Here is a 25,779-nt window from a genome sequence, read left to right on the forward strand (position 1 = left end):
GGGACACGTGAAGACACCGACCCACCTTACTCTCCACTCACCCAGGCATGCGCACCCCCCCCCACGTGACTATGTCTATGCAGAGAGGCATCTTTCTCTATTTCTTAGGAAGGCTTAGACTAGCAGCATATGCAGCTCTGGTCACCGGCATGGGAGCTTTTTAGTTTCCTTTATCACGGCACAAGTTTGTTGAGCACAGCGACTCATGCCTGACACAATGCTTTTCTCACATGTAAGGTTATTGAAAGGATAATATGTATTTTTTTTAAAATTGCTTCCACATACAAACACAAACATGGAAGCACTGTGGGAATCAAAATGGACTTTTTTGCGACTGTGGAATGGCCAACTTATCGGATTTTAAGTGTATCATGGTTCTAAGTAATTTCCTCTAAAACATAGTGCCCAGTAGTCTTTTGCGGAATTTTAGAAACCACATTCATGACGCTATGACAGACCCTGGTAGAGTTGGACTGAAATCCACTTCTGACTGTTTGTTAAAATAAGCAAAGAATAACATTAAGAATTGTCTGAAGTGGGTAGGATCAAGGTCAGGAGAATGCCCATGGGAGGTGAGGGAATTCGGGGAGGAACCAGTTGGAGCAGTCTGAGGTCAGTATACTTCCTAGAAGTCTACATTAAGATGAAAACACAAAACCTTAAAAAGCACCACGTCTTAAGGTCCTTGAAACTTTGCCAACACTGTATATAGTACAGCTCGATGTGGCCATGCCCTCAAAGTAAAGAATTGCTTTGTAAAGACTTTTCATGGAGAATTAATATTACTTCTGATGCAGTTGTGTTGATAAAATGGGAAATGTCCACAAACCAAGCTTTAGACACCACAAGACAATGATGCACACAAGATAGGTTTTATGCCTATTTGAAGACATGGCCAGGATATCATTTTTCAAGTTTGGTAACCATTGACCAACACCTCAGGGGAAGAGTCTGTGTCCAGGCACAAAATAGTCTACTAACTATGCATTTAACAATCGCTTTATGTTTTCCAGGATGTGTTGAGTTGATGTGATGAGCTGTTTTCTCTTCAGGAAGAAACAAGCCTTCTCCACCCATTTCACGGTACATGTTTCTCCCCTTTCTCCTCTCAGTCCTCTGTGATGTCCGTGTGCTTCGCTCGTTTCCATCCCAACTTGGTGGTTGGTGGGACTTACTCGGGCCAGATTGTCCTGTGGGATAATCGCAGTCATCGAAGGACACCAGTGCAGAGGACACCCTTGTCAGCTGCTGCACACACGGTAAGTCAGATTTTGTCATTTCCCTGTCAGCCACCCCAAGCCCTGAAAGGGGATAACTGACAGAAGTACGCCCATGGTCAGTAACTCCAAGTTAGAAGCGTGTAATTTGTAATAAGTGTGTCCTGGCTGACCGAAATAAAGCCAAGTGAAAAGGAGGGGAAGGAAGCACTGGGTGTAGAGAAATCTCTTAATGATCTACAAGTTTTAGCACAGAGAAGGGATCTCTCTGGATGTACCAAAGACCATTGGTGTGGTGGGGATGGATTAAAACTACAAAAGGACAGAGGGAGAAACTTTGGAAGAGGCATCTGTGAAATTGTTATGAAGAAACTCTTTGCATTGACATTGTAATGTGGAAACTCGAAATTTTCAAATGGGCGATGAAGAGTAAGCATTTCATGTCTAGGGATGGTATATGGGACTTTTGCCAACAGTCCTTTTCCATTTGTGATTTGAGGGAGTGCTATGACTTTAAATTCTGGAATGCATGGTTGTAAGTCTCAACAGTAAAGTCTACAGTGACAATATAATCCCACGGGTTAAAAGTCAACATCTCAAAACCATTACCCACAATTTAGCAGAAGAGGTTCAGTATAGTGTTCATAAGACAACTACTCTGTCATTTCCTTTAAGAGAATGACAGGTGTGTTTAGCAGTTGTTAGGAGGAATGAGAAGACAGGCATGTCTCCATCAATCCTTGCTACCTTGACATTCAGAGTAACTGATGTTCTTTCTCTGAAGTGCCCAAATTATGCCCAAGGATACAGCTCTACTATTGTTTCAATTTCCTTAATGTGGTTGCCTCATTTGTTCCATCTGCTGGCCTCAAAGCCATTCTATCTTTTAAAAAGGACTGCTAGCTGCTTCAGCTAAGACCATGAAGAGGAAAATTCTTCCACCCTTGTAAGATTGACAATGGGAAATGACAAATACCAAGTCAGCCTTAATTCTGATTGACTTGGGCCCAAGACACATGCAGGTGAAACTAGTTCTTGAGAATCTTGGAAAATTGCTCTTGCCTACCCCATTTCTGAAAACTAATAACAGAAAATTGTGACCCAGGAGAAGATGGCTTGATGCAGGTGTTTGCTCAAGTCCTGTGAAAGCACTTCTTGGCTGGATGTGGATATCTGGTGGGTTTCCGAGCATATCTTGCGAAATTTCAAAAATTATAAATCCAAACGTTAGAGCAATAAGTTTCAGGGGGAAATCCAGATCCAAGAGCTCTTCCAAAGAGTCAAGCTTTCTTTGTCAAGTAACTTAGGATATGAGCATCACAACTAAAATACCATTATTATCAAACAGTAACCTGTTTCTGTTCAAAAATAAAATACTTTTCCCCCCGCTTTTGCTGCATTTTGTTGAGTCCATAGCTAAAAGGGCACAGTTAATTTTGTGACTCCCTTTCAACTTCCACTAATGCCTGGCTGATTGGTACCAGGATCAAAAGTGGTTAAGGAAAAAGAGGCCTGCCACAGATTACTAATTTCCTTTCACACCCACCACACATATGCATTTGGGACAACAGGAAATCCTAATTAAAGCAAAAACCCTTCTGCCACACAGTAAGTTTATTCCTTAAATAAATAAAAACAATCTGGCATGTATACTGGAAAAATGAGCTGTAGCTTTGCTTTTTTCTTTCCATTAAGTAGAGTTGTGGATGCCCGTGTGTGTGTGTGTGTGTGTGTGTGTGTGTGTGTAGGCTTTCCCACGTGTCTGCTTCTGTTCTGGTTTCTTTACATCTCTCTCTTTTCTTTTAAGCCGAGTTTTATTACTCATGAAAGCACAGGCCAGTAGTACTGATTAAAGGCAGGGAGGGGCTACCACGCACATTCTTTCTCTAGGCAGTTGGCTCTACACATTCTTCTAGATGCTTTCCTTTTCCTCCTGTAACCACCCTTAGGATTCCCAATCCACTAGAATTTTGGTGCTTTGTGTTAATGCCTGGTGGTTAACAAAGAAACCCCATTGGACTCTTGCTGAAACTCACTAGGTTGATTGTAGGTTCACAACAGCGTTTGGGACCATGCTTTCCCATGCTTCGGTGAGACTGTCCGCTGCTTTTAGGTGAGGATTTGTTTCATCCATTCTCCCACTGGATTTCCACACAGAGCTTTGAATGCATGTGGCTGGGGCCTTGAGTTTCATTACTCACTGCTACACATTCCACACATGCCAGAGGCTTGGGAAAAACCACTGTGCACAGTCCCACAACTGGTCAGTCCTCTTGAAACTTAGAGACCTGATCAGGAAAGCAGTGAGTTTCAGATCCTTGTTGTACTCACCACTGGCCATAGCCACCAAGGCTGATTGAAAGTTTCTGTAGGAAAGTGCCGTGAACGAGACTTAGAGATTCAGTTTTTTCAGTTTTTTACCCATGCATTGGCACAGGTAAAAGAGGTGATGCGAATGCCAATAAAACCAATGGCATCTTAGCATACATCAGTACGGCGAACTTTTGATCATGCAAGAAGTGAAAATTCAACATTTCCTAGATTTCTGTATTCTATTGATCAGAATATAGGTCGACAGCGGTGTTTCTTTCTCAGAACTTGGCTGTAAGAGGAGCTCAGACAAAACGTAACGTGCTCAAAAGGGAATGACCAGTATCAGGAGGGTATTGAAAGCCAGAACGCCGAGTACTCGAGACCCATTGAAGAAATTGGCGAGGATTAGTGTGAGGAAGACAGGACTGGGGAGAGGAGTATATAACAGCAACCTATAAATATTGTTTGGACTTGATGTGTACGGTCCCAGAGAGCACTGTACTAAATACAAGCCTCTCCTCGAGCTTTCTTTATCCCCAGTGGTGGAAGGAAGAACTCCCCAGGCATTGGCGCAAAAACTGACTACCCTTAAGATTACCCTTAAGAAAGGTGTTTCTGTGGAGTTTGGACCACCTCTTGGTGGAGACAGATGAGTAGCTGCTCTAGATGATGATTACGGTTCCCTCTGACCAGGAGTTTATACGATAATAATAGTTTGGGAACCATCCTTTATATGATATCAACTTTCTTTCTTTTTTTTTTTTTTAAAGATTTTATTTATTTATTTGAGAGAGAGACAGTGAGAGAGAGCATGAGCGAGGAGAAGGTCAGAGAACGAAGCAGACTCCCCATGGCGCTGGGAGCCTGATGCGGGACTCGATCCCGGGACTCCGGGATCATGACCTGAGCCGAAGGCAGTCGTCCAACCAACTGAGCCACCCAGGCGCCCCTGATATCAACTTTCTGATATTAAAGATTGTTTCATTGTCATCGTGGCTAGGTACTACGGACAGCAAGTCATCAAGAGTAAGACTTTGACTGTCAGCTATTTGCACACAGAGGCCCCAGCTAAGCTGTGGCTTGGCCCAGGATGGCTAAGCTGCCTGAAATCTGACCCACAGGACTGCTAGGTTCTGCTTCTGCTAACCTTCCATTTAGCATTTAATGTACAGCTGCAAATGATTTTAGCTTACCATTTAGGATTCTACAGAGTAGGGTAACCTCCTAGAGCTATGACGGGAGGTTGGAGCATCTTGCTTACAATTCCCAGGATGTATCCATGACCTTCTTCAAGGCCCCGGCCAAACTGAAGCGTCCATAGTAGCCCAACTGATGTTTTGAAAAATAAATCTAACATTATCCTAGATCTTGCAGCAACAGAAATGAGCCTAATTTTCTCTCTTGAGGTGCGTGATGCCAGTAAGCCCCACTACCCATATCTCTCCCTCAAATTAAAGAGGCTGATGAATTTTAACCACTTTTTTTTTAAGAAATGTGAACGAATGTTTGGCCTTGTGACGGTGATGCAGCACCCTCCAATTTAGTGACACATACTCATTCCAAAAGTCAGTAGTTGGACTCTTTCGAAAGCTGCCTTTTCTCATCACTCACGGTGAGCTTAGCAGCCGAGCTCTGTGCGGCTTCGGCCCCATCAATCATCATTTGCGGCAGCTTCCTTCAGCTCCGGCGGACTGCCTCTGACGGAGCAAGGTGAAGCTGGGTAAGTGTTTCCACTACGAGGCGTTGCGGCCAGAGCTTTTAGAAAGCGATCAGGTTCGAATCAAAAGTGGCAAATGACCTGAGGCTTGTGTTACTGTAGGATTATGTCAGTCTTTAATCCTCATTTTAGAGTAATGCGTTTGACACGCCAATGGAAGCATTTCCTCCTGGATCATCGTCTGATTGCCCCCATGTTTACGTTTTCGCAGCATCCCGTGTACTGTGTAAATGTTGTGGGGACCCAGAACGCTCATAACCTCATCACCGTCTCTACTGATGGCAAAATGTGCTCCTGGAGCCTGGACATGCTCTCGACGCCGCAGGTGGGTTTGTTTTCCCCTACACAGAGGAGCATCCTGGTTAAAAGAGATACTTGCCTAATGGAACATAGTTCCTAAAAGCCAAACCCTCACATCCTATAGGAGCTAAAACCAATGGATGCACTTGAAAGAGTGAGGCCTGCTTTCAGCAGTCTCCTCCTGAAGCCAAAACCCATTTCCTTTACCGCAAATCATGTAATTATTGTAATACGTTAATCCTTAGGTCAGTTTCAAGTGAAAATGAAATAATCCATTTTAAAGCATAGTAATTATAGAAGTTGCCTGTGGTATGAATCCTACTTACCCTACAGCATGGTTAAACAAATGCACACGAAGTTGGAGCCCCACAGATTCAATCCCCTGTGGGCCCTTGCCCTGGAGGAAAGGTGTCCCCACAAAACAGAAATCCAAGCCCTTGCTTGCATCTGTAGCCTAGACGACCGCCTGCGTGCATGAAGAATCTGTCCAACCATCTGTTTTCTCCTCTGGAATGTTGGTTATGATGGCCCCTGCTATTCTTTGCTCAACAAATGAGAAGTTGAAAAGGCAAAAGTTCCAAAATTTCCAAACCACTACTGATTACACTAATGGAAACCAAACAAAGAAGCAGAGGGGAAGAGACCCCTGGCGGGAGGCATCTAACGCAACTTGCAGAGTACCTGTGCATACGGGCTGCGTATGAGCACGCATGAGCACAGGCGGAGACACGTTCTGTCCGTATTTCTTGGTGGGGAGACGAGGGTTTCATTGCCCTCCAACTAAAAACGCAGGGAGGGGTTTAGCGTTAGAGACCATGACAAAAATGTGAGGTAGTGTCAAGAAAATTACAAAGGTATGTAGGCGATAATTCTCAGTGTTAACATTCTGTTCCATTTCCCGGAATAATGACCCTAGAATGTCTGGCTCACGATGTTAGAAGACACTAGAGTTTCAAGACACGTAAGGAAATGTGAAACTGTAAAGAACCTCCCATAAGTCTCAGAAAATACAGATGTAGAGAATATTAAGACTAAGTAAATTCTTTTTATAATTTTGGGTCGGGGAGGGGGTTGGTGGGGAAGAGCCAATACGCTCCTATCAAAGTTCAGTTTCTTTGGTCTTTATCATCGTACAAGTCAGGAGTTGTGTGTGGCTATTCTATAACTTTGTCTTAAAATTCTCAGCAATATGTTGTTTGTCTTTAAAAGCATGGAGATTACAAAAAGATATAAGCATGAACCCTCTAATTAGGAATTTGTAATTGCCCATTTGGCTGATTAAACATGTATTTGTTTAAGTTAAAACCAATCGTACAGGGGCCACGAGACCGTTTTTATTAGTTTTAGTGTGCCCCACACTCTGGTCCTTGTGCAGAGATGTCCAAGGGTGGCAGGCAGACCCGGGGGCATTCAGCAGTCACCCTGGTCCCTCTCTATCCTTTTTTTTTTTTTTTTAAGATTTTATTCATTTATTTGACAGAGAGAAAGATCACAAGTAGGCAGAGAGGCAAGCAGAGAGAAGGGGGGAAGCAGTCTCCCCGCTGAGCAGAGAGCCCGAGGCGGGGCTCGATCCCAGGACCCTGAGATGGTGACCTGAGCCGAAGGCAGAGGCTTTAACCCACTGAGCTACCCAGGCACCCCAGGTCCCTCTCTATTCTAAGAAGGTGATCAAGAGACTGTACCTTTCCTGCTGCTGATCTGAGTGACGGAGAAACCCATGGGATGGTCCGGTTTTCTGTACCACTGTAGGGTCCCCTCACAGATTCATGAACCATATGTGCCGCTCTCGTGTACTGGGAGCATGTCACACGACCGTATGTGCTGAGCTACCCAGACCCTTAGCACACGCAGCTGATTTCTGGACTCCTCAGCCCAGAGGACCTGGCTTATTGGTTTGCGTGAAAAGACTAACCCCCCCAGCAACTATAACAACAAGATCCCCTACCATGATTTTTTTTTCCAATTGCTTCAGGTACACAAAGTAGGCTGTTTTATGTAAATAGCCAGAAATATTTAGGGATGTTCGTTACACTTAATTACTCTTCCCTTTAATTCCCTGAATTAAACTTAATTCAGCAGAAGGTCTCTTAAAATACACTTTGATTCCCGATTTTGAGAATAATCTGAGATAAAATACTTCCATTTGCTATTTTAAAGACTTAGCTCAGCCTATACACCCAACGACTGCCCTTCGCTAAATCACATCCCCGTTGAAATCTGGTTTTTCTGACTTGAGTGACAACTTTCTGGTTTGCATCCACAGAGGACATGGAGTGCTGCTTTGACAAATGTGCTTGGTACATCTGATATTAATACACGTGTATTCTCACGAACAGCTGATTTCGAAAATGTTTGTAAATACAAGGGTATTGTGTGTTTTATTAAAGCCTGGGGCTGACAAGTGTAACCATTACAGTATTATCTTTAGTTTCTGCACCATTAGTTGTGAAATTCTCACCTGTCATCTCTGCCTGACTTAAGAAGCAGCAGCCCACACTGATGAGATCCAGCCGGCCTGAAACCAGAGATACACAGAAGCAGGAATGTCAGGGGCAGCAAAGCGTGGTTTCTGGCACAGCCGGGGTCTTTTGTAACGCTGTGTGAAAAGCAAACAGACGATTGAGCCAAATGATTTTTCCGTGCTATCTTTGGCTTGGCGAGGAGTTGACAGAGGGAACGTAACCACGCCGTGTTTTGGTAGGAGAGCATGGAGCTGGTGTACAATAAGTCCAAGCCTGTGGCTGTTACCGGAATGGCTTTCCCGACGGGAGACGTCAATAACTTCGTGGTTGGCAGTGAGGAGGGCACAGTCTACACGGCCTGTCGTCATGGAAGGTGATTTTGTGTTTTCTTACCGATGATGTGTTTCTCACTCCCGAGAGTCTGTTAGCAGATTCTGGATTAGAACCACCTTGCGTTATGAGAGAAGCGTAACTGAAGGCATACAGGTCACACCTCGAGCTCCCATTACTTCAGAGCATCCATCTGCTCTGATCGTTAGCCATTGTCCGCCTGGGATGGCTCACACTGCCTTGAGGAGAAAAGCCGAAGCTTCTTAGCATAGCATATAAGACCTTTGACTACCTGTTCCTTCCAAGCCTCAGCCTTCAGGCTCCAGCCATGCACCCATGGGGGATAACAATCCCCAAACGTGGCTCACTGCCCCCCACCTCCATGAGTTCCCACCCTGTTTCTTCTCTTCTCTTCTTGGCCTCGTTCGTTCCTCCTCAGCCTTCAAGAGCCAGCCCAGAGGTCCTTCCACATGGAAGCCTCTCCTGACTCCCTTGAGCAGAGAAAGCCCTCCCCTCCTTTATGATTTCATAAATCTGGCCTTCCTTGTTTTCATTCATGTTTCCGAGGAATACTTACCAAGTCCCTACCATGTGCCCAACACCGTGACATCATGAGGATGAACTAGGGAACAAAACAGACATGGAGGTCATAACCTGGTTGAGGATGAAAGACAATAAACTGATAAACACAGGAGTATGTGCCTTGAGATGATGCGTACTACAGAGAAAATTTAAGTCACATAAATGGGATTGGACTACAGACTGAAAGATAGCCTTGCCATTTTATATATTTGTATATATGCTTCTACAATAGTATTTTTTTTAAGATTTTATTTATTTATTTGACAGACAGAGATCACAAGTAGGCAGAGAGAGAGGAGGAAGCAGGCTCCCTGCTGAGCAGAGAGCCCGATGTGGGGCTCTATCCCAGGACCCTGGGATCATGACCTGAGCCAAAGGCAGAGGCTTTAACCCACTGAGCCACCCAGGTGCCTCTACAATAGTATTAATTACAGTTTATTTCAACTATTCGCTCATCTGCCATTTTTCTCGTACTAAATTCTTTCCATTTCGTCATAGATCTTCCTGCCCGGGGCTTGACACATTGTAAACAAGGAGCTAAAAATCTATAGGGAGTATCCAGAAATAATAATAATAATAACCCAAATAATGATGATCCAGAAATAGAGAGATGCCTTGGGGCTCTTCCACCCAATCAGAGGCTGGAATGGTATAAGATACAAGCCACCATGAAGTTTCCAAGCCATAAGAATTCTGCCTCGACTGAGACATTGGTGAATGCCCCTGGAAACCCATCAGGATAACATAGAATCCAATAATTAGAATTATTGTAAAATTGCATGCAAGACTTAATGAGTGACCTCACCATCTTTTAAAAGGTTCACTGTGTTCATTTTGGTACTTAATTTTCTTTCAGCTTAGGATTTCTAATTCAATAGATGTTTCATCTCTTGTACTCACCCCAGGCTGTTTAGATTTAATGAGAAATCAGAAGTTGCTCCAAGTTTATTTTATACTCCTGTGTTTTTGTGATTTGTAGAAGTAATAAGCAACAGCAGTCCAATGATGTGATTCTTCCACTCACACAACATGAACTGTGATGTTCCTACTGTCCTACACATAAAAACAAGCAGTATTTCCCCCGCTTACATGATTTAAAGATGAGTAGGAAGAGATGCCTCATAGTTCTATGCCCATAAAACTGGCTAAAGTCATGCATTAAAGTTTTATGAAAGCATAAGAAGACCTGATAAAGTTGTCTATTCATGCAAACATTTGCTGCACACCTACTTGGAGCCCAGGGCACCGCTAGAGCCTGCCAGGCATGCAGACATTGTATAAACCAGCTTCCTGCCTTCAAGACAGGAATGATGATGAGCAAGGCCAATGCACACGCTTTTGCAGTACGGGTAGAAGGTCATAAGTGACACAAGGGAGGCACAGAGAGCACAAGGGACCAAATACAGGCCCACAGCATTGTCTACACATTCATTAGAACCCACAAGGCACATAGGTTCTATTGGCTTAATCCAGGACCTTAATTATCTGTGAAAGCTACAGAACATGTTCACTGATAACTTTCAGATTTTTTTTTCTTTTTTTGTTTCTCTAATGTGAATAATGTTTGACATGGTGAACACTTCTGTTCTATGCCTGTAGTCCTTTTCAAGCCCAATCAGAATTTGCAGTGTGGTTCAAAAGAAGGTTACATAGGGTGAAAACCACAGATCTTTTCACAACGCCCTTGATTTTGCTTCTGACATTGGCCCATCCCTCTGAAATAGAAAACACAGATCTTGATAAAGTTGTAAAATAGCAGGAATTTGGTTTCATAGCAATTTTAAATGGGTCATGTAGGGATACAGGGGTAGGGGGGAGAGAGGGATTTTTATTTTTCACCTAACATACAGAAGGTGAAAATCCACTTCCATAAATTAAATAAGGTCCTCATTTTGCACCCTATAAACCCTTTCAGGATGCTGTTAAGAGCAAGTGGAGTCTCACCAGGGGCCACTTCAAAGATCAGTTCCTCATGTTCTTTAGAAGAGTTTAAATGGTCACGTGTGGAACTGCTGTTAGCAGTTTCACTGGACATAATTTTTTGAGTGCCTGTTACATGGAGCACACACTGCAGCATTTTCTCATGATTTCAAATTTTGCTCAGCACACTGACATTTATTGGTGCTCCAGAAGCCCAGATGTTTTAATAACTTAATTCATCAGTGCCATAATATTTAGATTCCACAAAATCCCTAAGTATTTGTCTCATTTGTAGCCTCATACACATGGGTTTTTAAAATGCAGCATTTGGGGCATATTTTTTAGTTGGGTTTGGTTGGGCCGCAGACCATCGTGTGATAACAGGGGGCTGGGAATAATCCCAGCTTAGTTACATAAGCAACGTATGTCCTTGAAGAACTTTCACAATACGTATCACTATTTCTCAGATGTTCTTCTTTTGGGGAGAGATGAAAAGGCCTAAGTTTTGTCTCTTTTCCCATGTGGTTTCTTTCAACAAATATTTATTGAGCACTTACTATAGGCCAAACACTTGGCAACAAGATAAACCAGGCACCAGCCCTTATGGAAGTTACATTCAGTAGACTTGAAAACGTCTCTTCTTTCAGTGAATTTCTTAATTTCTAAAGATCACATTTAAGTTATGCATAGCATATTGTGGTGGCAAGAGTTTCTACGAAGTATTATCTTTTGAGATATATCTTTATTTAAGAAATTTTCTTGAAAAGATAAATGTAGGTATTCAAGAATGTGAGGATTTTTGTAGCCAATGGGGTTCCCAGAAGGAGTTAAAATGGAATGTGAGCCAAAAGTATCATAAGGAGAGTATAGTCCTATTGGGTAAAACATGAAAGCTTCTGAGATTGAAGTATGTGTGTTTTCCATTGATGTGTTCCATCAACAATGATAGGATTTGAGGAACTCCTAAAAAAGGATTAAATTTGTCCCCCAAAAGGACACAATTTGGTATTAAATTGCAAAGGTTAAAAAAATTATATTGATCCATATTATTTTTTAATCATCAGAAGTGACTAGCATTGTATTTCTCTCAAGATAACTGTGAAAGTGGTTTCATTTTTGGTAGTTTATGTTTGTTCTTCTAAATTACGGGGGAAATGGTCATGCAGAGACAAGTGTGTTGGGTTTTTGTGTTTTTGTTTTTTTGTTTTTAAAGCAATTGCTGCTCTGCAAAGGTCACTGAAATTCTGCTCCTGTGTGGTCTTCCTGCAGCAAAGCGGGTATTGGGGAGGTCTTCGAAGGTCATCAGGGACCAGTGACTGGAATTAACTGCCACATGGCTGTGGGCCCCATCGACTTTTCACACCTGTTTGTCACGTCATCATTTGACTGGACTGTCAAACTGTGGACCACAAAGGTAAGAATGTCTTAAGTTCTCTGGTAATACATAGGTGAAGAGGGCAATTTGACTGTTCACAGCCTATTGATGAACCCAGTCTGCCTCTTTCTCAGTCCATTTTATTTATTTTTAAATAGATAAGGGATACTTGAAAACATTCTAAATTTTAAAAATTCCAGCAGTTCAAATACAAATAAAATGGATCCTTCTTTATTAACATCCCCTCCCGGCTGCCATCCCCGCCCCCTCCCCACTTCTACGTTGACTGTGCAGAGCTCCGGAGCACTGACCTACATACATACAAACTTATGGAAATATGACTTGGGACTTGGTGGCTTGGGTTTTGGGAACGTTTTTGGAGCTTTGGGTGGTTTGTAAGCTGGCAAATGGCACTCCATTAGTTGTGTTTTCAAAGGCAGTTCTGACCATGCTTGAGAGCAAAAAAAAAAAAAAGGAAAAGAAAAAGAAAGAAAGGAAGAAAGGAAAGGCCACTGGAAGAAAGGTGCAGTAGTCTAGGGAGTAAATGGCAATGGTATTAACCAGTAGCTTGGGATGCGGAGAAATAGATGGATTCGAGAACCACTTGTGAGGCAAAAGAAACAGAAATTGGTGACATGCTTTGATATTTGATACAATGTTGGCGAGACCGGGGTGGGGGGGTGGGGGGGAAGGGTAGTTATGGCTGGAACAGCTGGAGACTGAGCGAATCAGTCACTTCATTCACTGCCTGGAGGTCACCAGAGGGAGGGCCAGCCAGTGAAAAGCACGGTGCAGGTTAAATTTAAGGTGCTGGGATGTTCAACTCGTGATCTCCATTAGACAGTTTGCAATGTGTGACAGAAGCGGAGGGAGACCTCGGACTGCAGGTGCATATACAGTACCAGTCAGGATAGCAATCACGGGGGCGCCTGGGTGGCTCAGTCAGTTAAATGTCTGCTTTACTTCAGGTCATGATCCCAGGGTTCTGGGATCAAGCCCCACATCTAGCTCCCTGCTCAGTGGGAACCCTGCTGTGCCCTTTCCCTCTGCCCCTTCCCCTCGTTCATGCTCTCTCTTTCTCTCTCGGTCTCAAATAAATAATCTAAAGTAAAATTTTTAAAAAAGGAATAGCAATCATTCTTACAATCCAAGCAGTGGATTTTAAAAGAAACATTAAGTGTAGATGTAGATAAAGAGGAATGTTTAGGAAATAAACAGGAGAAATGAAACTAGAAAAGGAGATTAAAAGAGTACCAACCCAAGAAATGGGGGGGGCGTAAATTATAATTTTTGAGAGACGGACTGTGAGAAGAGGACAGAATTAATTGATCTCAACTGCATGAAAAACAACCTCACCCGTAAAAGAAACCCAAATTAAAACCATGGTGAGAAACGTCAACTCTCATACTGACAAAAATCCAAGAGCAACATGGTCTGTGATGAGACCAAAAGAACCAGCCATTCTCTTACCTTGCTGTTGCTGGTACAAAACAGCTTAACACTGGAGAGAGGAATTTGGCAGTATATAAAAGTAATTCATCATGCATATTTGGTCATTGTCAGAGCAATTCCTACTTCTAGGAATCTTTGCTATACTAGCAAAAATAAGGAAAAAAGACATCTGCAGAAGGGGATCCATTGAAAGGATACCTTGAATAGCAAAAGACTGGAAAGGACCCAAGTGTCTACCACTGGGGCTGTGGACAAATCAAAAGTAACCTATGTCCACATGAGAGAGTATGATTCAAGTTTAGGAAGAAATGCAGAAGATTTCTTTGTACTATTATGGAGTGCTGTCTAGGATATATTTTTAAATGAGAAAAGCAGTGGAGGTGGAGAAAAATAAGTAGTATGTTGTCATTGTTTAATATTTATGTATTTTTGTAAAAGTTGGAGAGATGACATATATACACAAAATTCTTCCTTACAGGGAGGAAACAAAGAGAATTCCTGAAAGAAACAAAAAGAATAGCCATACTTTTTAAAAGATACTTTGTACCTTTGGTTTGGGAACCAGGTTCCTTGGGAACCAGGAACTACGTAAATATTTTCCATAGTTACAAAATAAAATACAATTTTAAAAGTGGTACCTAAAAAATGTGAAGTGGGACACCTGGATGGCCCAGTCAGCTGAGCATCCAACTCTTGATTCCTGCTCAGGTCATGACCTCAGGGTCGTGGGATGGAGCCCCACATCCGGCTTTCTGTTCTGCTGGGTGTCTGCTTGAGATTCTCTCTTTCTCCCTCTGTCTGTACCTCTGCCCCTCCTTCACCTCTAAAATAGATACATAAATAAATCTTTAAAAATGTGAAGTAACATGAAACAGATCAAGTGTGGTTCAGAGAATTAGTACGGTTCAAATTGGAGGCAAACCATCACAGCATAGAATGAATTTGACTTTAAAATCCTTTGTTTCAACTATACATTCTAAAACGGATATATTTTAAGGATAAAAAGAACTACAAAAAAATTTAAATTACTTTTAGTACTCACGTTGCTGGTGGTGGTTTTGTAACTGTGCTTTGCTGCTGTCGTGTTTGTATCATGAAATAAATGACTGCGTTCATGTCATCGAAGAGTGGTTATCAGCTGGGTCGAGAGGAGATGCGAGTTGCTTGAATTGAGTAAAACCTCTGCAGTAATCCTGGATTTAAGTTGGATGTACTAGTAAGAATTTGTGGCATATGTTACCTTTAAATCTAAAAAACACATATTCAACAAAAAGTTTCTAGAAACAATGACCAATGTAGCACTGACACTCCTCATGTCCGGTTCATGCTAAGTACCACTTTCTCTAAAAGAAACCAGAGATCCTGGAAGAAATGAGTGATTCTAGATCTGGAGCAGGAAATGTGTAAAATGAGCCTGGAATAGCTCATCATAATAGAAAACAAGGAAGCTACCAAACACTACATATTTCTTGCCAAAGGTCTTAGAAGCCAAATTGAATAAGCTTCTGCAGGCCAAGGACTATCAATGAGGGTGAACTCATGAATCTATCACCTTCATTGATATTCTTCAGCTTGCAGAAGCTTGTTCAGTTTGACTTCTAAGAACTTCGACAAGAAATATGTAGTGTTTGGTAGCTTCCTTGGTTTCTATGCGTTCATAATAATACTGAGAAAAGAAAAAAATACTCATTAGTCATCTTTGGAGAATGTGAGGAAAGCCAATCCAATATTTTGGAAACTAAGAAGTAAAAGAAAGAATTAATTATTTATTCTGAAAGAATCAAACATTTATTCTGTCTTTTCTATATATTTTTCTTTGTAGAAATATTCCAGCTAATATAGGAAGATAGGATTTGAATATGAGGTAGTGGTCATTGCTGATAAGATTGTAAAAATAGAAACAACTTTCACAGTAATGGAAGTATATAATACCACTTTTGAAGTAGGTTTTTCCCCCAAATACAATTCAAATTCTGTCACTCTTCCAGATCTCTGAATTTAGAGGCAATAGGAGGTAAAGATGCAAAAGATTAAATACTACAGGGATGGAATCAGCCGGATGTGAGGGCGATCTGGCTGCGACATCTGTCACCCCATTGATCGCCAGGGTTGATTCGGCTGATCTGGCTGGCTAGGCAGGTGTCCCCTTCCTCCCTCACCGCTCCATGTGCGTCCCTCCTGAAGCTGCGCGCTGGGTCGAAGAGGACGACCATCCCCGATAGAGGAGGGGACCGTTCTTCGGTCAAGGGTATACGAGTAGCTGCGCTCCCCTGCTAGAACCTCCAAACAAGCTCTCAAGGGATGGAATCAGCCAAATCAAGGCTGTGGAGGAATCTGTGGGACAGCTGATCTCATTTCTACAAAAATATATTAATTTTTTTCAAAGAAAAAAAGAAATAGAGGTAGAAACTACATATCAAGCAAAATAGAAGAAAACAGTACTTGAGACATTTCAACCGATCTTAAAATAGGAATCCTATATAAATCCTAATCCAGACAAACAACCCTTTAAAAAAAATTAGAAGACTATAGGAAATGGGAAAACTGACTAGATATTTGATATTTATGAATTATTATTTTTAGGTGTGATAATTTTATTTTGATGATTTTAAGTGGTTTGATGTTTTAGAGATGCACACTGAAATTTTACAGAAGAAATCACACGATGTCAGAGATTTGCTTCAAAATAATCAGTTGGGAAGGGGGAATGTGTAGACATAGATGAATTAGACTGTGCAAGTATTGTTAAATATAGGAGCTGGATATTGACATTATTCTGTTTCTGAATATGTTTGAAATTGGCTCCATTGGTTGAGCATCTGCCTTTGACTTGGGTCATGATCCCAGGGTCCTGGGATTGAGCCCCACATCGGGCCCCTGTTCAGTGGGGATTTTGTTTCTCCCTCTCCCTCTGCCCCTCTGCCTGCTAATGCTTGCTCTTGCTCACTCTCAAATAAATAAATAAAAATCCTTTTTTTAAAAAAAGAAATTTTCTATAATATAAAACTAAAAAGGGGGGGGAGTGACCAAGAGTAATAAATACTTTATGGAAGTATCATCAGACTGAAATACGTCTGTTGCATTCAGTAGCCTTACTGTGCCATGGCAAGTACCGCTCCGCTGGTGTGTTGGGGATGGGACGCAAATAACAACGGGTTAAGGAATGAGTGGAAAGAAGGAAGCATTGAAGAAAAATCAAGAAGCTTGGCTATGAGAAAAGGAAGATGGGAGGTAGAGAGAGTTTTTCTTCCTTTTTTTTTTCTTTTTAAGATTGCAGAGACTCTTGAGGATGTTGCTGTTGTCTCATCGCCAGCAAAGAGTAGAAACACTGCAAGTGCAAGGCAGGGACAGGTTCCTGAAGATGTTCAGTGAATAGATGCATAGCACAGGCAGAGGGGAAAGTTTAAATCTGGGCAGTGACATATCTTCTGTTGTAACAAAGGAACAGGGAAGGAAGGGGAGAAATATGTGCAGGTATAAGTTTGGTGCATGAAAGCAGAGGGCCATCTCATGTGACCTTGTTTTCTCCGTGAGGCAGGGGAGAAGCAGTTCTACTGAGAGGAAGGAGAGGTGCCGGAGGGAGAAGGTTGCAGCTAGCTGGTCATGGGAGAGAGGAAGAGAGCTGATTAGGGAAGCAAAGATGGACTTTAGGGGTGTGGAGACCAGACTGTTCTAAGGGCATCGATCTTCAGGACCAACTTCCTCCAAGAGAACTAACAGCATAGATACAGACGTGGATGAGGGGGACATGTAGTTGGTTCCGGGGCCAAAGCTTTCCCAGAATGCGGTGGCAGGATGATGGAACTTGGGATCAGAAATAAGGACAAGAGCATGCTTGATGTTAGAGGCTAAGGATTTTACACTGCGGCTGACAGGAAGTGAAAGCAGAGTGGAGAAAGTAAAAGGAGCAAGGGGTTTAAAAGCCCCTATAAGATCAAAGAATACGTATGAAAGAAGGAATTGAGTAAGAGTAAAAAAGGACATTATTATTAGAAAGTGAGATGTTGGGATTTAGTAATTCACAACTGAAATAATTCCAAGTGATAAAAACAAGTCAAACAAACAAAGGTCCAGCATGTGGTCATGTTGTCGCTGACCTCAAGTGGACATGAAGTTCTCTGGAGCTGAGGGGCCCTGGAAATAAAAGGTCAAGGTGCTTGTGGGCTGTGGGCTTTGAAGTGGGCCAGAGTAAAGGCAAAACTGGGATGGAAAAGGAGATCATGAGCCCTGTGCTTAAGTCTTCAGTGAATTAGGAAGAGAGATCAGAAGAGGGAAAGCATGATGGAGGCATGGCCTGAGCTTAAAAGAAGCAGGGCTTTTTACTGGGCGTCTAACACCTTGGAGAACAGATACTTTATTTCACTCTTCCGGAACGGAATAGCCAGTAATGAATAGTTCCTACCTGAGAAGGCAGCCTGGGAGGGGACGAGCTTATGGGAGAGGGAGGGTTCCCCTGAGACGGGCAGCAGAGGGAAATTTCCAGGAGAAGGCTGAAGATGAAAATGAGCTCATCATGGAGTGGGAAACATGGAGAGTACAGTGGGGACATCTAGAAAGGAGGAGAGCACTGAGGGGTTGGTTCAAGTAAAAGAAGTACTAAACAGAGATTCCTAGAAAATGCTCTAAGAATTTAGCAAGATGGGGATGGGGGTGGGGTGGAGAGGAGATACCAAAAAATAATAATAATAATGGAATTCTCAGCAGAATGGCAATTCTTGCAAATTCTAGTGAGGACAGCATGTAAGAAGAAAGATTAAAATACATTACATTGCCCTCCCTCCACCCTCTAGCATGCCAGATTTCACACTAAACCACAGTCAGGGGAGGCTTCACGTTGAAGCAGAAACGTTGCTGGAGTCGGTTACCTGGCAAACACAGGACAGGGCTGCGTTCCAGCAGCTGAATCAACAAGGGAGAAGCCATTTTCATTGGAATGGCCGAAAGGCAGGGATCCACTCAGGAAATGCATGCAATGACCTGGAGATAGGTTGATACTTGACTGTGCAGATTTATTTTTATTTTATAAATGATGGCAGGTCATTTTAGGACCAAACCTATCAAAATGGAATTTGGGGGAGCTTTCTATGGAAGGTGATTTTGCAGGGGCTGGCAGGAGGGTGGGAGGTCATTCTGTGTGCCAGGCACTGTGCTAAATATATTACATACAGTACACGGTCCAGTAAGCCCTCACAGTCTACTCCCGAGTGGGCATGTCACCTCTTCCTCTACAATGTGGAGGCACACGAGAGCTGAAGTAACTTGCCTGGCAGGCTCAGTGAGAACCTGGGGAAACTGATTCAAACTCAAATTATTGTGACCCCCAAAGCTGTGTTCTTTTCCACACCAGCACACTAAGCCCAGAGGCAGGACGTCTGGTTGGAAGGCTAGTTTGACCATCCAGGCAAGAGCCAGAATATCGGTGGCGCTGACAGGAGGCTTGTGGAGGAGAACACGGAGTCTGAAACCAGCACGTGGACCAGCTGACTTGATGGGAGAGCAGAGTCAGTGGTGATCCTGATATTTCTGCCTTAGGTCTCTGAGGGGAAGAATGGTGGTGCCAAGATGGAGACAGGACACAGAGGAGGAGCGGGCTTGGGTCGGGGGTCGAAAAGCGGCCATCTGGGACACGCCGCAGCTGAGGCACCTGGAAATTCCTAAAAGGTGATTGAAAATAGTGAAGCTCAGGGAAAAGAAGAAGATTAAAAATCCACTCAGTCTTGAGGTCAAGAACTCAAACCCCACGTTGGGTATAGAGCTGATGTTTATAAGAAGAGCTAAACATGGCGGCATCAACCCACAGTCAGCCATTTGTCCCGAGAGCGAATTAAGACAAGCATGTAAATCAAAGAGGACAGGGCACAACCGTGGAGCCACCACGGCCTCAGGAAGAGAAGGGATACACGGAAGGACAAGCAAGAAGAGGGCGGCACCGACCCCGGCGCATACTGAGGCTGGTTGTGGAGTGAGGGGGGAAGGCCGCTCCTTGAGCCTGGGGCCGGAACTGAAGGAGACAGCGGTGGCTCTCGGGGAAGGCCAGGCCCCACGGAGCATTTGGTTATTATATAACCAAGAGAGACTCTCAGGGACTCTCAGGCTATTATGTAACCTGAGAGACTTGAGCGTGTCTGTGGCCTGAAGAGAAGGAGCCAGGGAAGAGTACAGATGGACAGTGAGTGGCCTGACAGGAAGGAAGCTCTCAGTGTTATTGGGGGCTGCGGAGGGGAGAAGAGGCAGGACACTGCTAAGGCTGGAGAAAGGGGGGAGGATGGGTTCAGCCACACGGAAATGAAAGGGGAGCAGAGAGTGAGAGAAGATCCCTACGCTCTGGTGACGTGAGAGGCTTGCTCGTCTGCCGACAGCAGTGCAGGGACAGGCCCCTGACTCCTGAGGATGACTGAACGACACAATTTGAGAGCAGCTGGGGTTAAATATCCAAGATGCGTTTCATAGGTGATGTCTAAGTTTTAACAAGAGGGCCAGGAATTGCGTAAGGTAGCCGTTGTGGACTCTCTAAAGTCCTCCCAAACCTCCTGAATCCGGCGTTCAAAGCTGTCCACGGTGGGGGCTCAGTCGGTTAAGAGTCTGACTCCTGATTTCGGCTTAGGTCATGATCTTAGGGTCACCTGGGGCTCTGTACGGGGCATGGAACCTGCTTATGTTTCTCTGTCTCCCTCACCCTCTGCTCCCCACCCCACTGTGCTCTCTTATTAAAAAAAGAGAAAAAGAGAAAGTGCTGTCCACAACCTGTCCCCAACTTACAGCAGCAGGTCGACAAATTCAGGTATGGGGGATAGACCACTTCTGTGCAATTCTAAACCAAGTGTTCTTGAAGTGTGGCACCTTGATCATCATGGGCAGCATTACCTGGGTCATTTGAGAAATGCAAATTCCCTGCATCATTCCCTAAGACATTCTGCATCAAAAATTCTGGGAGTGGGGCCAGCAATCTGTGTTTTAATAAGCTCTCCAAGTAATCCTCATGCTGCTAGAATTTAGAGTCATGCTCTAAACCTACTCCAAGTTCTGTCTCAAACTCCCCATCCTACAGAGCTTGTGGGGCAATTCATTTATTTTGAGGTGTCTCTCGTTTCTCATCAGGATTGTCTTAGGGAACTGGGGAGCTAGTTCAGGATTCAGGCAGGAGAATAGAATTCATTGACACACCCCTCCCCCAGTCAGGTTCTCTGATACAATTAACACCCTACTTGTTCTGGCCAGGGGGTTAAACTGTGAATCTATTTAAAACCCCAAATTAGGGACGCCTGGGTGGCTCAGTTGGTTGGACGACTGCCTTCGGCTCAGGGCGTGATCCTGGAGTCCCGGGATCGAGTCCCACATCAGGCTCCCAGCTCCATGGGGAGTCTGCTTCGCTCTCTGACCTTCTCCCCTCTCATGCTCTCTCTCTCACTGTCTCTCTCTCTCAAATAAATAAATAAAATCTTTAAAAAAAAAAATAAAAATAAAATAAAAATAAAACCCCAAATTAATCATAACCTTTTGTGGTGGTGTCCTAGAAGCAATGGTTCTACTTGATGCTCTTGGCAACACTGGCTAGAGTCTTTCTCCTCTTCTTAATCTAAACATGCATCAAATATAAAGGAAATAGTAGCAGCATCTTCTAAAATTACTAGTCCCTTTTACAAGACTGACGGAAAGTAACCTCCTTTAGCTTCATGAAAAGGGCAAAGTGAAAATATAAATATTGTTTTGAAAATACTGGAGATTAAAAAAAAAAAAGGAAAGAAAATACTGGATATCAACCCTTTGGGTTTTTTTCATTCTTGTTGACAATGAGAATTTTCAGATAGCTGGAGAACAGAGAGAAAAATGAGATGGGTAATTATTTTTGGACTCTTCTGACAATGATGGTGACCTTGGTAATCTTTATTTTAAACTCATTGTGTAACTTGGAGTCATCCGATCATTGAACCAAAGATGAAAAAGACTGTGGTGGAGGTTTACTTGAATATCGAGTCAGTGATACCCTCACACTGAAGATTATGTCTTAGTCCTTTTGGACAGCTCTAACAAAATAGCTCCGACTGAGTGGTTTCTGAATGACAGGAATTTATTTCACTCAGTTCTAGAGGCTGGGAATCCCAAGATCAGGATGCTGGCACAGTCTTGTTCTGGCAAAGTCCCCCTTCCTGGTTTGTAGCCAGCCCCTTCTTGAGTGTCCTCACATGGCAGAGGGCCTAGGGAGATCTGTGAGGTCTCTTTTATAAGGGCACTAACCCCGCTCATGAGGTGCCACCCTTGTGACCTAAACACCTTCCCAAGACCCACCTTCTAATACCATCATTTGGTGATCAGGATTTCAACATACGGATTTTGGGGGGGAAACACAAACAATCAGAACATAGCAGATTGCAAAATTAAATCCCATAAGGAAGAATCCTTCAAATGGTGGAAAAGAGTGGATGCTAAGAAATAAGACTTTGAACTAGTCAAGAGTCAAATTTAAAAAGTGGTTGCAGTGTAATATTTGGTGCATAAAAATAAGTATCACTCAAAAAAGATAACCGACCCCACCCCCGAGCCTAAAGGCAAACCAAACACCAGGAAGATTTGACAACACAGACATGCATTTTATACGTTCTACTAACCAACAATCCGCCTTTCTTTCTTTCTTTGTTTGTTTCTTTTTTTTTTTTTTAAGATTTTATTTATTTGACAGACAGAGATCACAAGTAGGTAAAGAGGCAGGTGGGGAGTGAGGGGAGGCAGGCTCCCTGCTGAGCAGAGAGCCCGATGTGGCGCTCGATCCCAGGACCCTGGGATCATGACCTGAGCTGAAGGCAGAGGCTTTAACCCACTGAGCCACCCAGGTGCCCCAAGAATCCACATTTCTAACACAAAGATAAAAGAGCAGGCTGGAAAAAATCTGTATTCCAGGGGAGAATGTTGCGCTGTAATTAGCACACTGAGCGAAATGAATGTAATCTCGAAGACTTGAGCCAAGTCCATATCCACTCACTTTGCATAAGTAATGTCCACAAGACACCCACGAGATGGTAGCACTTCACACACTCTGAGATAGAGAGAAGCTACAATTTTAAAGATCAAGACTAAGACATGAAATTTCTGTACATAGGATTTCAGAAATACTGTAGTTAAATGAAAAAGTATATTTGCAGAAAATGCAGTCATTGCCAATTCTCTTCGTGATTTGAAAAAATGAACGTTACTGTTAACTTTATTTAGGGTCTTATTTAAATTTCCCATGAAGATTACACAACTTTATATAGGGTTTACTTAAGGAAGAACACAATACTGTGTACTTTGGGAGGTCTGGCCTTCTAAACAGTTCCCAAGAGTGGTTTGTTTCATGAACACTAACAAGCCACATTGACCATAGGTGGAAAAGTAACCTACCTAACAGTGTCCTAGAATCTTGAAATTTTAACATGACGTTTTCTGGTGTCATCATCATAGTTAACTTAATAAGAGAGAATAAATAACTGCATATTAGTGACAGAAGCCCTTTATTTTTTAATTTCTTAATTTTTTTTTTTTTTGGTCAGAAGCTTAAGACATAATAACAGTGTACCTTTTTTAAAGCATACTAACACAACATTTTTTATATCAAGAGGAACTTTATTCATTACCTTAATTAGGAACTTTATTCATTACCTTAATTATCAACATACTATGTTTTAACTCCATGCAAGAGAAGAAAAAAATCACCCTGTCTTAGTGGATAAAGAGTAAAAATGTAACCATGTGTAAAAAATAGTCTGATTATGGTTGGTTGCTGTAGAGACAATATAGGGGAGAGTCCAAATGAACAGGTACAGCAAACAATTGTCACATGCACTGTGCGCTCGCAGTTGTGTTCGTTAGAGCCTGGAAGACAGAGAGTGAGTGTAAGTTCTCTACTTGTCCTCATGGAAGCCTCGCCTAGATCCTCCATGTGAATTCCCGCCATGAGCCATCATCTGTCTCTCTTCTCTTTATGCCCCACTTGCCCTTCCAACTTTTTAAAAACAAAACAAAGCACAGACACCCTGCCCTTGACCTTGCTGTCCCTTTCCCATCCTGTTTCCCTTCTGCCTTTTCCCACCAAACAGCAGCTTCACCTCCTGCACAATCTCTTTATCTCTATGATCCCCACTAAACCTCCTCCTTCAAAAATGACTCTGCCCTCCTCCTTCTTGCCTGTTGCAAGGGCATTTTGCCATTTTCATTTCCTTTCATGACTTTGCTATTTCAATAATGTTGAGCAGTCCCTTGGAACATCCTTCTGTCATATATCAATGAGGCTGTTTTTAAGAGAACGGTAAAAAGCTGCATACTTAAAAGTCTGTCTTTGATGATCCTTTTAAAAAATAATTTTTAAAAACGCCTTGCCCGAATAAATTCTAGTAAGTACAACTCTTACCTTTTACTATATCTGAGCCCATTAAACTTCCCATCCATCAAGAAATGCTGGAGTTGATACTTAGAAATGCAGTATGAGCTCTTGGCTGGACTAAAACATTCATTATTCCACTCAGCTTTTCTGTTTGCTGAGGTTTTGGGTAATTTTTTTTCCTGTACTGTAGTTTAGCTTAGTGGCTAGACAAGTTATGAGTCTTTGGATTTTTTATCATTGCATCCAGTTTGGAAAGTTTCAGTGGATTCCAATTAAACATTGGGTTAATATTTATTTTGGTCCCGGTATGGCTTCATAAGGCTTTAGGTTCCTGATACTGTTCATGTATTTGCCAGCTCAGCCTGTTCCTTTAGTCTTCAAAGGGCTCAAATTTCTTCTGCTTGTATTGATCATAGACTCCAAATGCTTTCTGTGTTAAAACTTCGGGGCCCTAAAATTCAGTTCCTGTCTGTTGACCTTCACGACCCTACTGGTCAGATGGTAGATGGTAGATGGTCTGACATAACCCACGTGTTGGCATTGGATGTGGCTCCTGGGCAGCACCCTGGGATGCTGTCATCCAAGAACCACTCATGACACACATTTGACTGATGGAACCCCCGACCTCCCTCAGATGTGCCTTGACACGGCACAGTCTATCCTAGCAGCCAACCTACCTCTCAGTCCTCTTAACAAAACCTCTTTGCATGAAACAAAGAATCTGAAAACAAAATTCTCTAAGGGACTGAGAGGTGATGACTTTGCAGAGATTAGAAAGATAGTCTTCAATTTCTAAGAAACTACTGCGAAATCAATAAATATTACCTATTTCATGTTGACATCCGCTGCCAGGGTTTAAATGGAAGATGAAAATCACACCTGATTTTTTTTCTTCCATCTTAGCTGTGAGGGAAGAAGGATAATTTCAATTTTTTATGAATAAAAAATTTGGAAACATTTTATTTTTAAGGAAAAACAAAAATTCATTTACCTTTAAAATGAATCCATCAAAAGTGATTGTGTATTATAATAAACGTTAAGTGTGGCCGTATTACACATAATGCAGTAATAAAAATGGTTTTTTCTTGCTCACTGAATCGCATTTAGTGTACATAGACTTTCCAACCCTTCCCTGAAAGACCATGAGCTCCTTGAGAGTAGGCTCATATTATTCTGTCTGTATCCCCAGTACCTGGCAGAGTACTTGGCACCTGGTAGACACTTAATAAATCATTGAATTAATATGGGAATGAATAATCCCTGGGTTTTTAAAAGCTGTACATTAAAGACATACTGTAGCAAATATTTAGTTAGCAGTGGTTTTGAGCAGTAGAATTCATAAGCCGTAATTTAGAAATATAATAATTAGAAAGCTGAGGTTAAGCTTTAAAAATCCTATTAGGAAATATTTAAGAAACTATAATTTTTTGGAAAAAAAGTAAAAAACCTAAGGCAATCACTCAGGAGCAGAGTGGACTCCTAAGTATTTTTCTTACGAAGTAGATGAGTAGGATTCCAATTAGTGTGTGAGAATGATCCAGAGAGCTGGGCAACCAGAGTATATGCCCTTAGCCCTCCCTTCGACTCCAGAGGATATTTACCCAAGTGAGCGACGGAAGAGGTTCCTCAACAGACTGATGGTCCTCTTCTGGAGCTGGCAGGAAGGCTCTTTCTAGAGAGACCCCTGGCAAAGACTGTCCTTTGTGGGAGATGATTTCCCCCCAGAGAAAGAGAGCTTGACTCTCTCTAAATCATAG

General features: G+C 42.6%; 1 protein-coding gene across 7 annotated transcripts in view; it reads left to right on the plus strand.

Moving 5' to 3' along the window:
- DYNC1I1 (dynein cytoplasmic 1 intermediate chain 1) overlaps positions 1-25,779 on the plus strand; it is a 304,592-nt gene that overhangs the window by 235,029 nt on the left and 43,784 nt on the right. For all 7 annotated transcript variants that reach the window (XM_044246078.1, XM_044246080.1, XM_044246079.1 and 4 more), the window contains 4 exons: positions 1,113-1,259; positions 5,459-5,572; positions 8,249-8,382; positions 12,111-12,255. In XM_044246078.1, coding sequence (XP_044102013.1) covers positions 1,113-1,259; positions 5,459-5,572; positions 8,249-8,382; positions 12,111-12,255 — 540 coding nt within the window. The remainder of the gene's footprint in view (positions 1-1,112; positions 1,260-5,458; positions 5,573-8,248; positions 8,383-12,110; positions 12,256-25,779) is intronic.

Source organism: Neovison vison, chromosome 4 (assembly GCF_020171115.1).
Source record: "Neovison vison isolate M4711 chromosome 4, ASM_NN_V1, whole genome shotgun sequence".
NCBI classification, from domain to species: Eukaryota; Metazoa; Chordata; class Mammalia; order Carnivora; family Mustelidae; genus Neogale; species Neogale vison.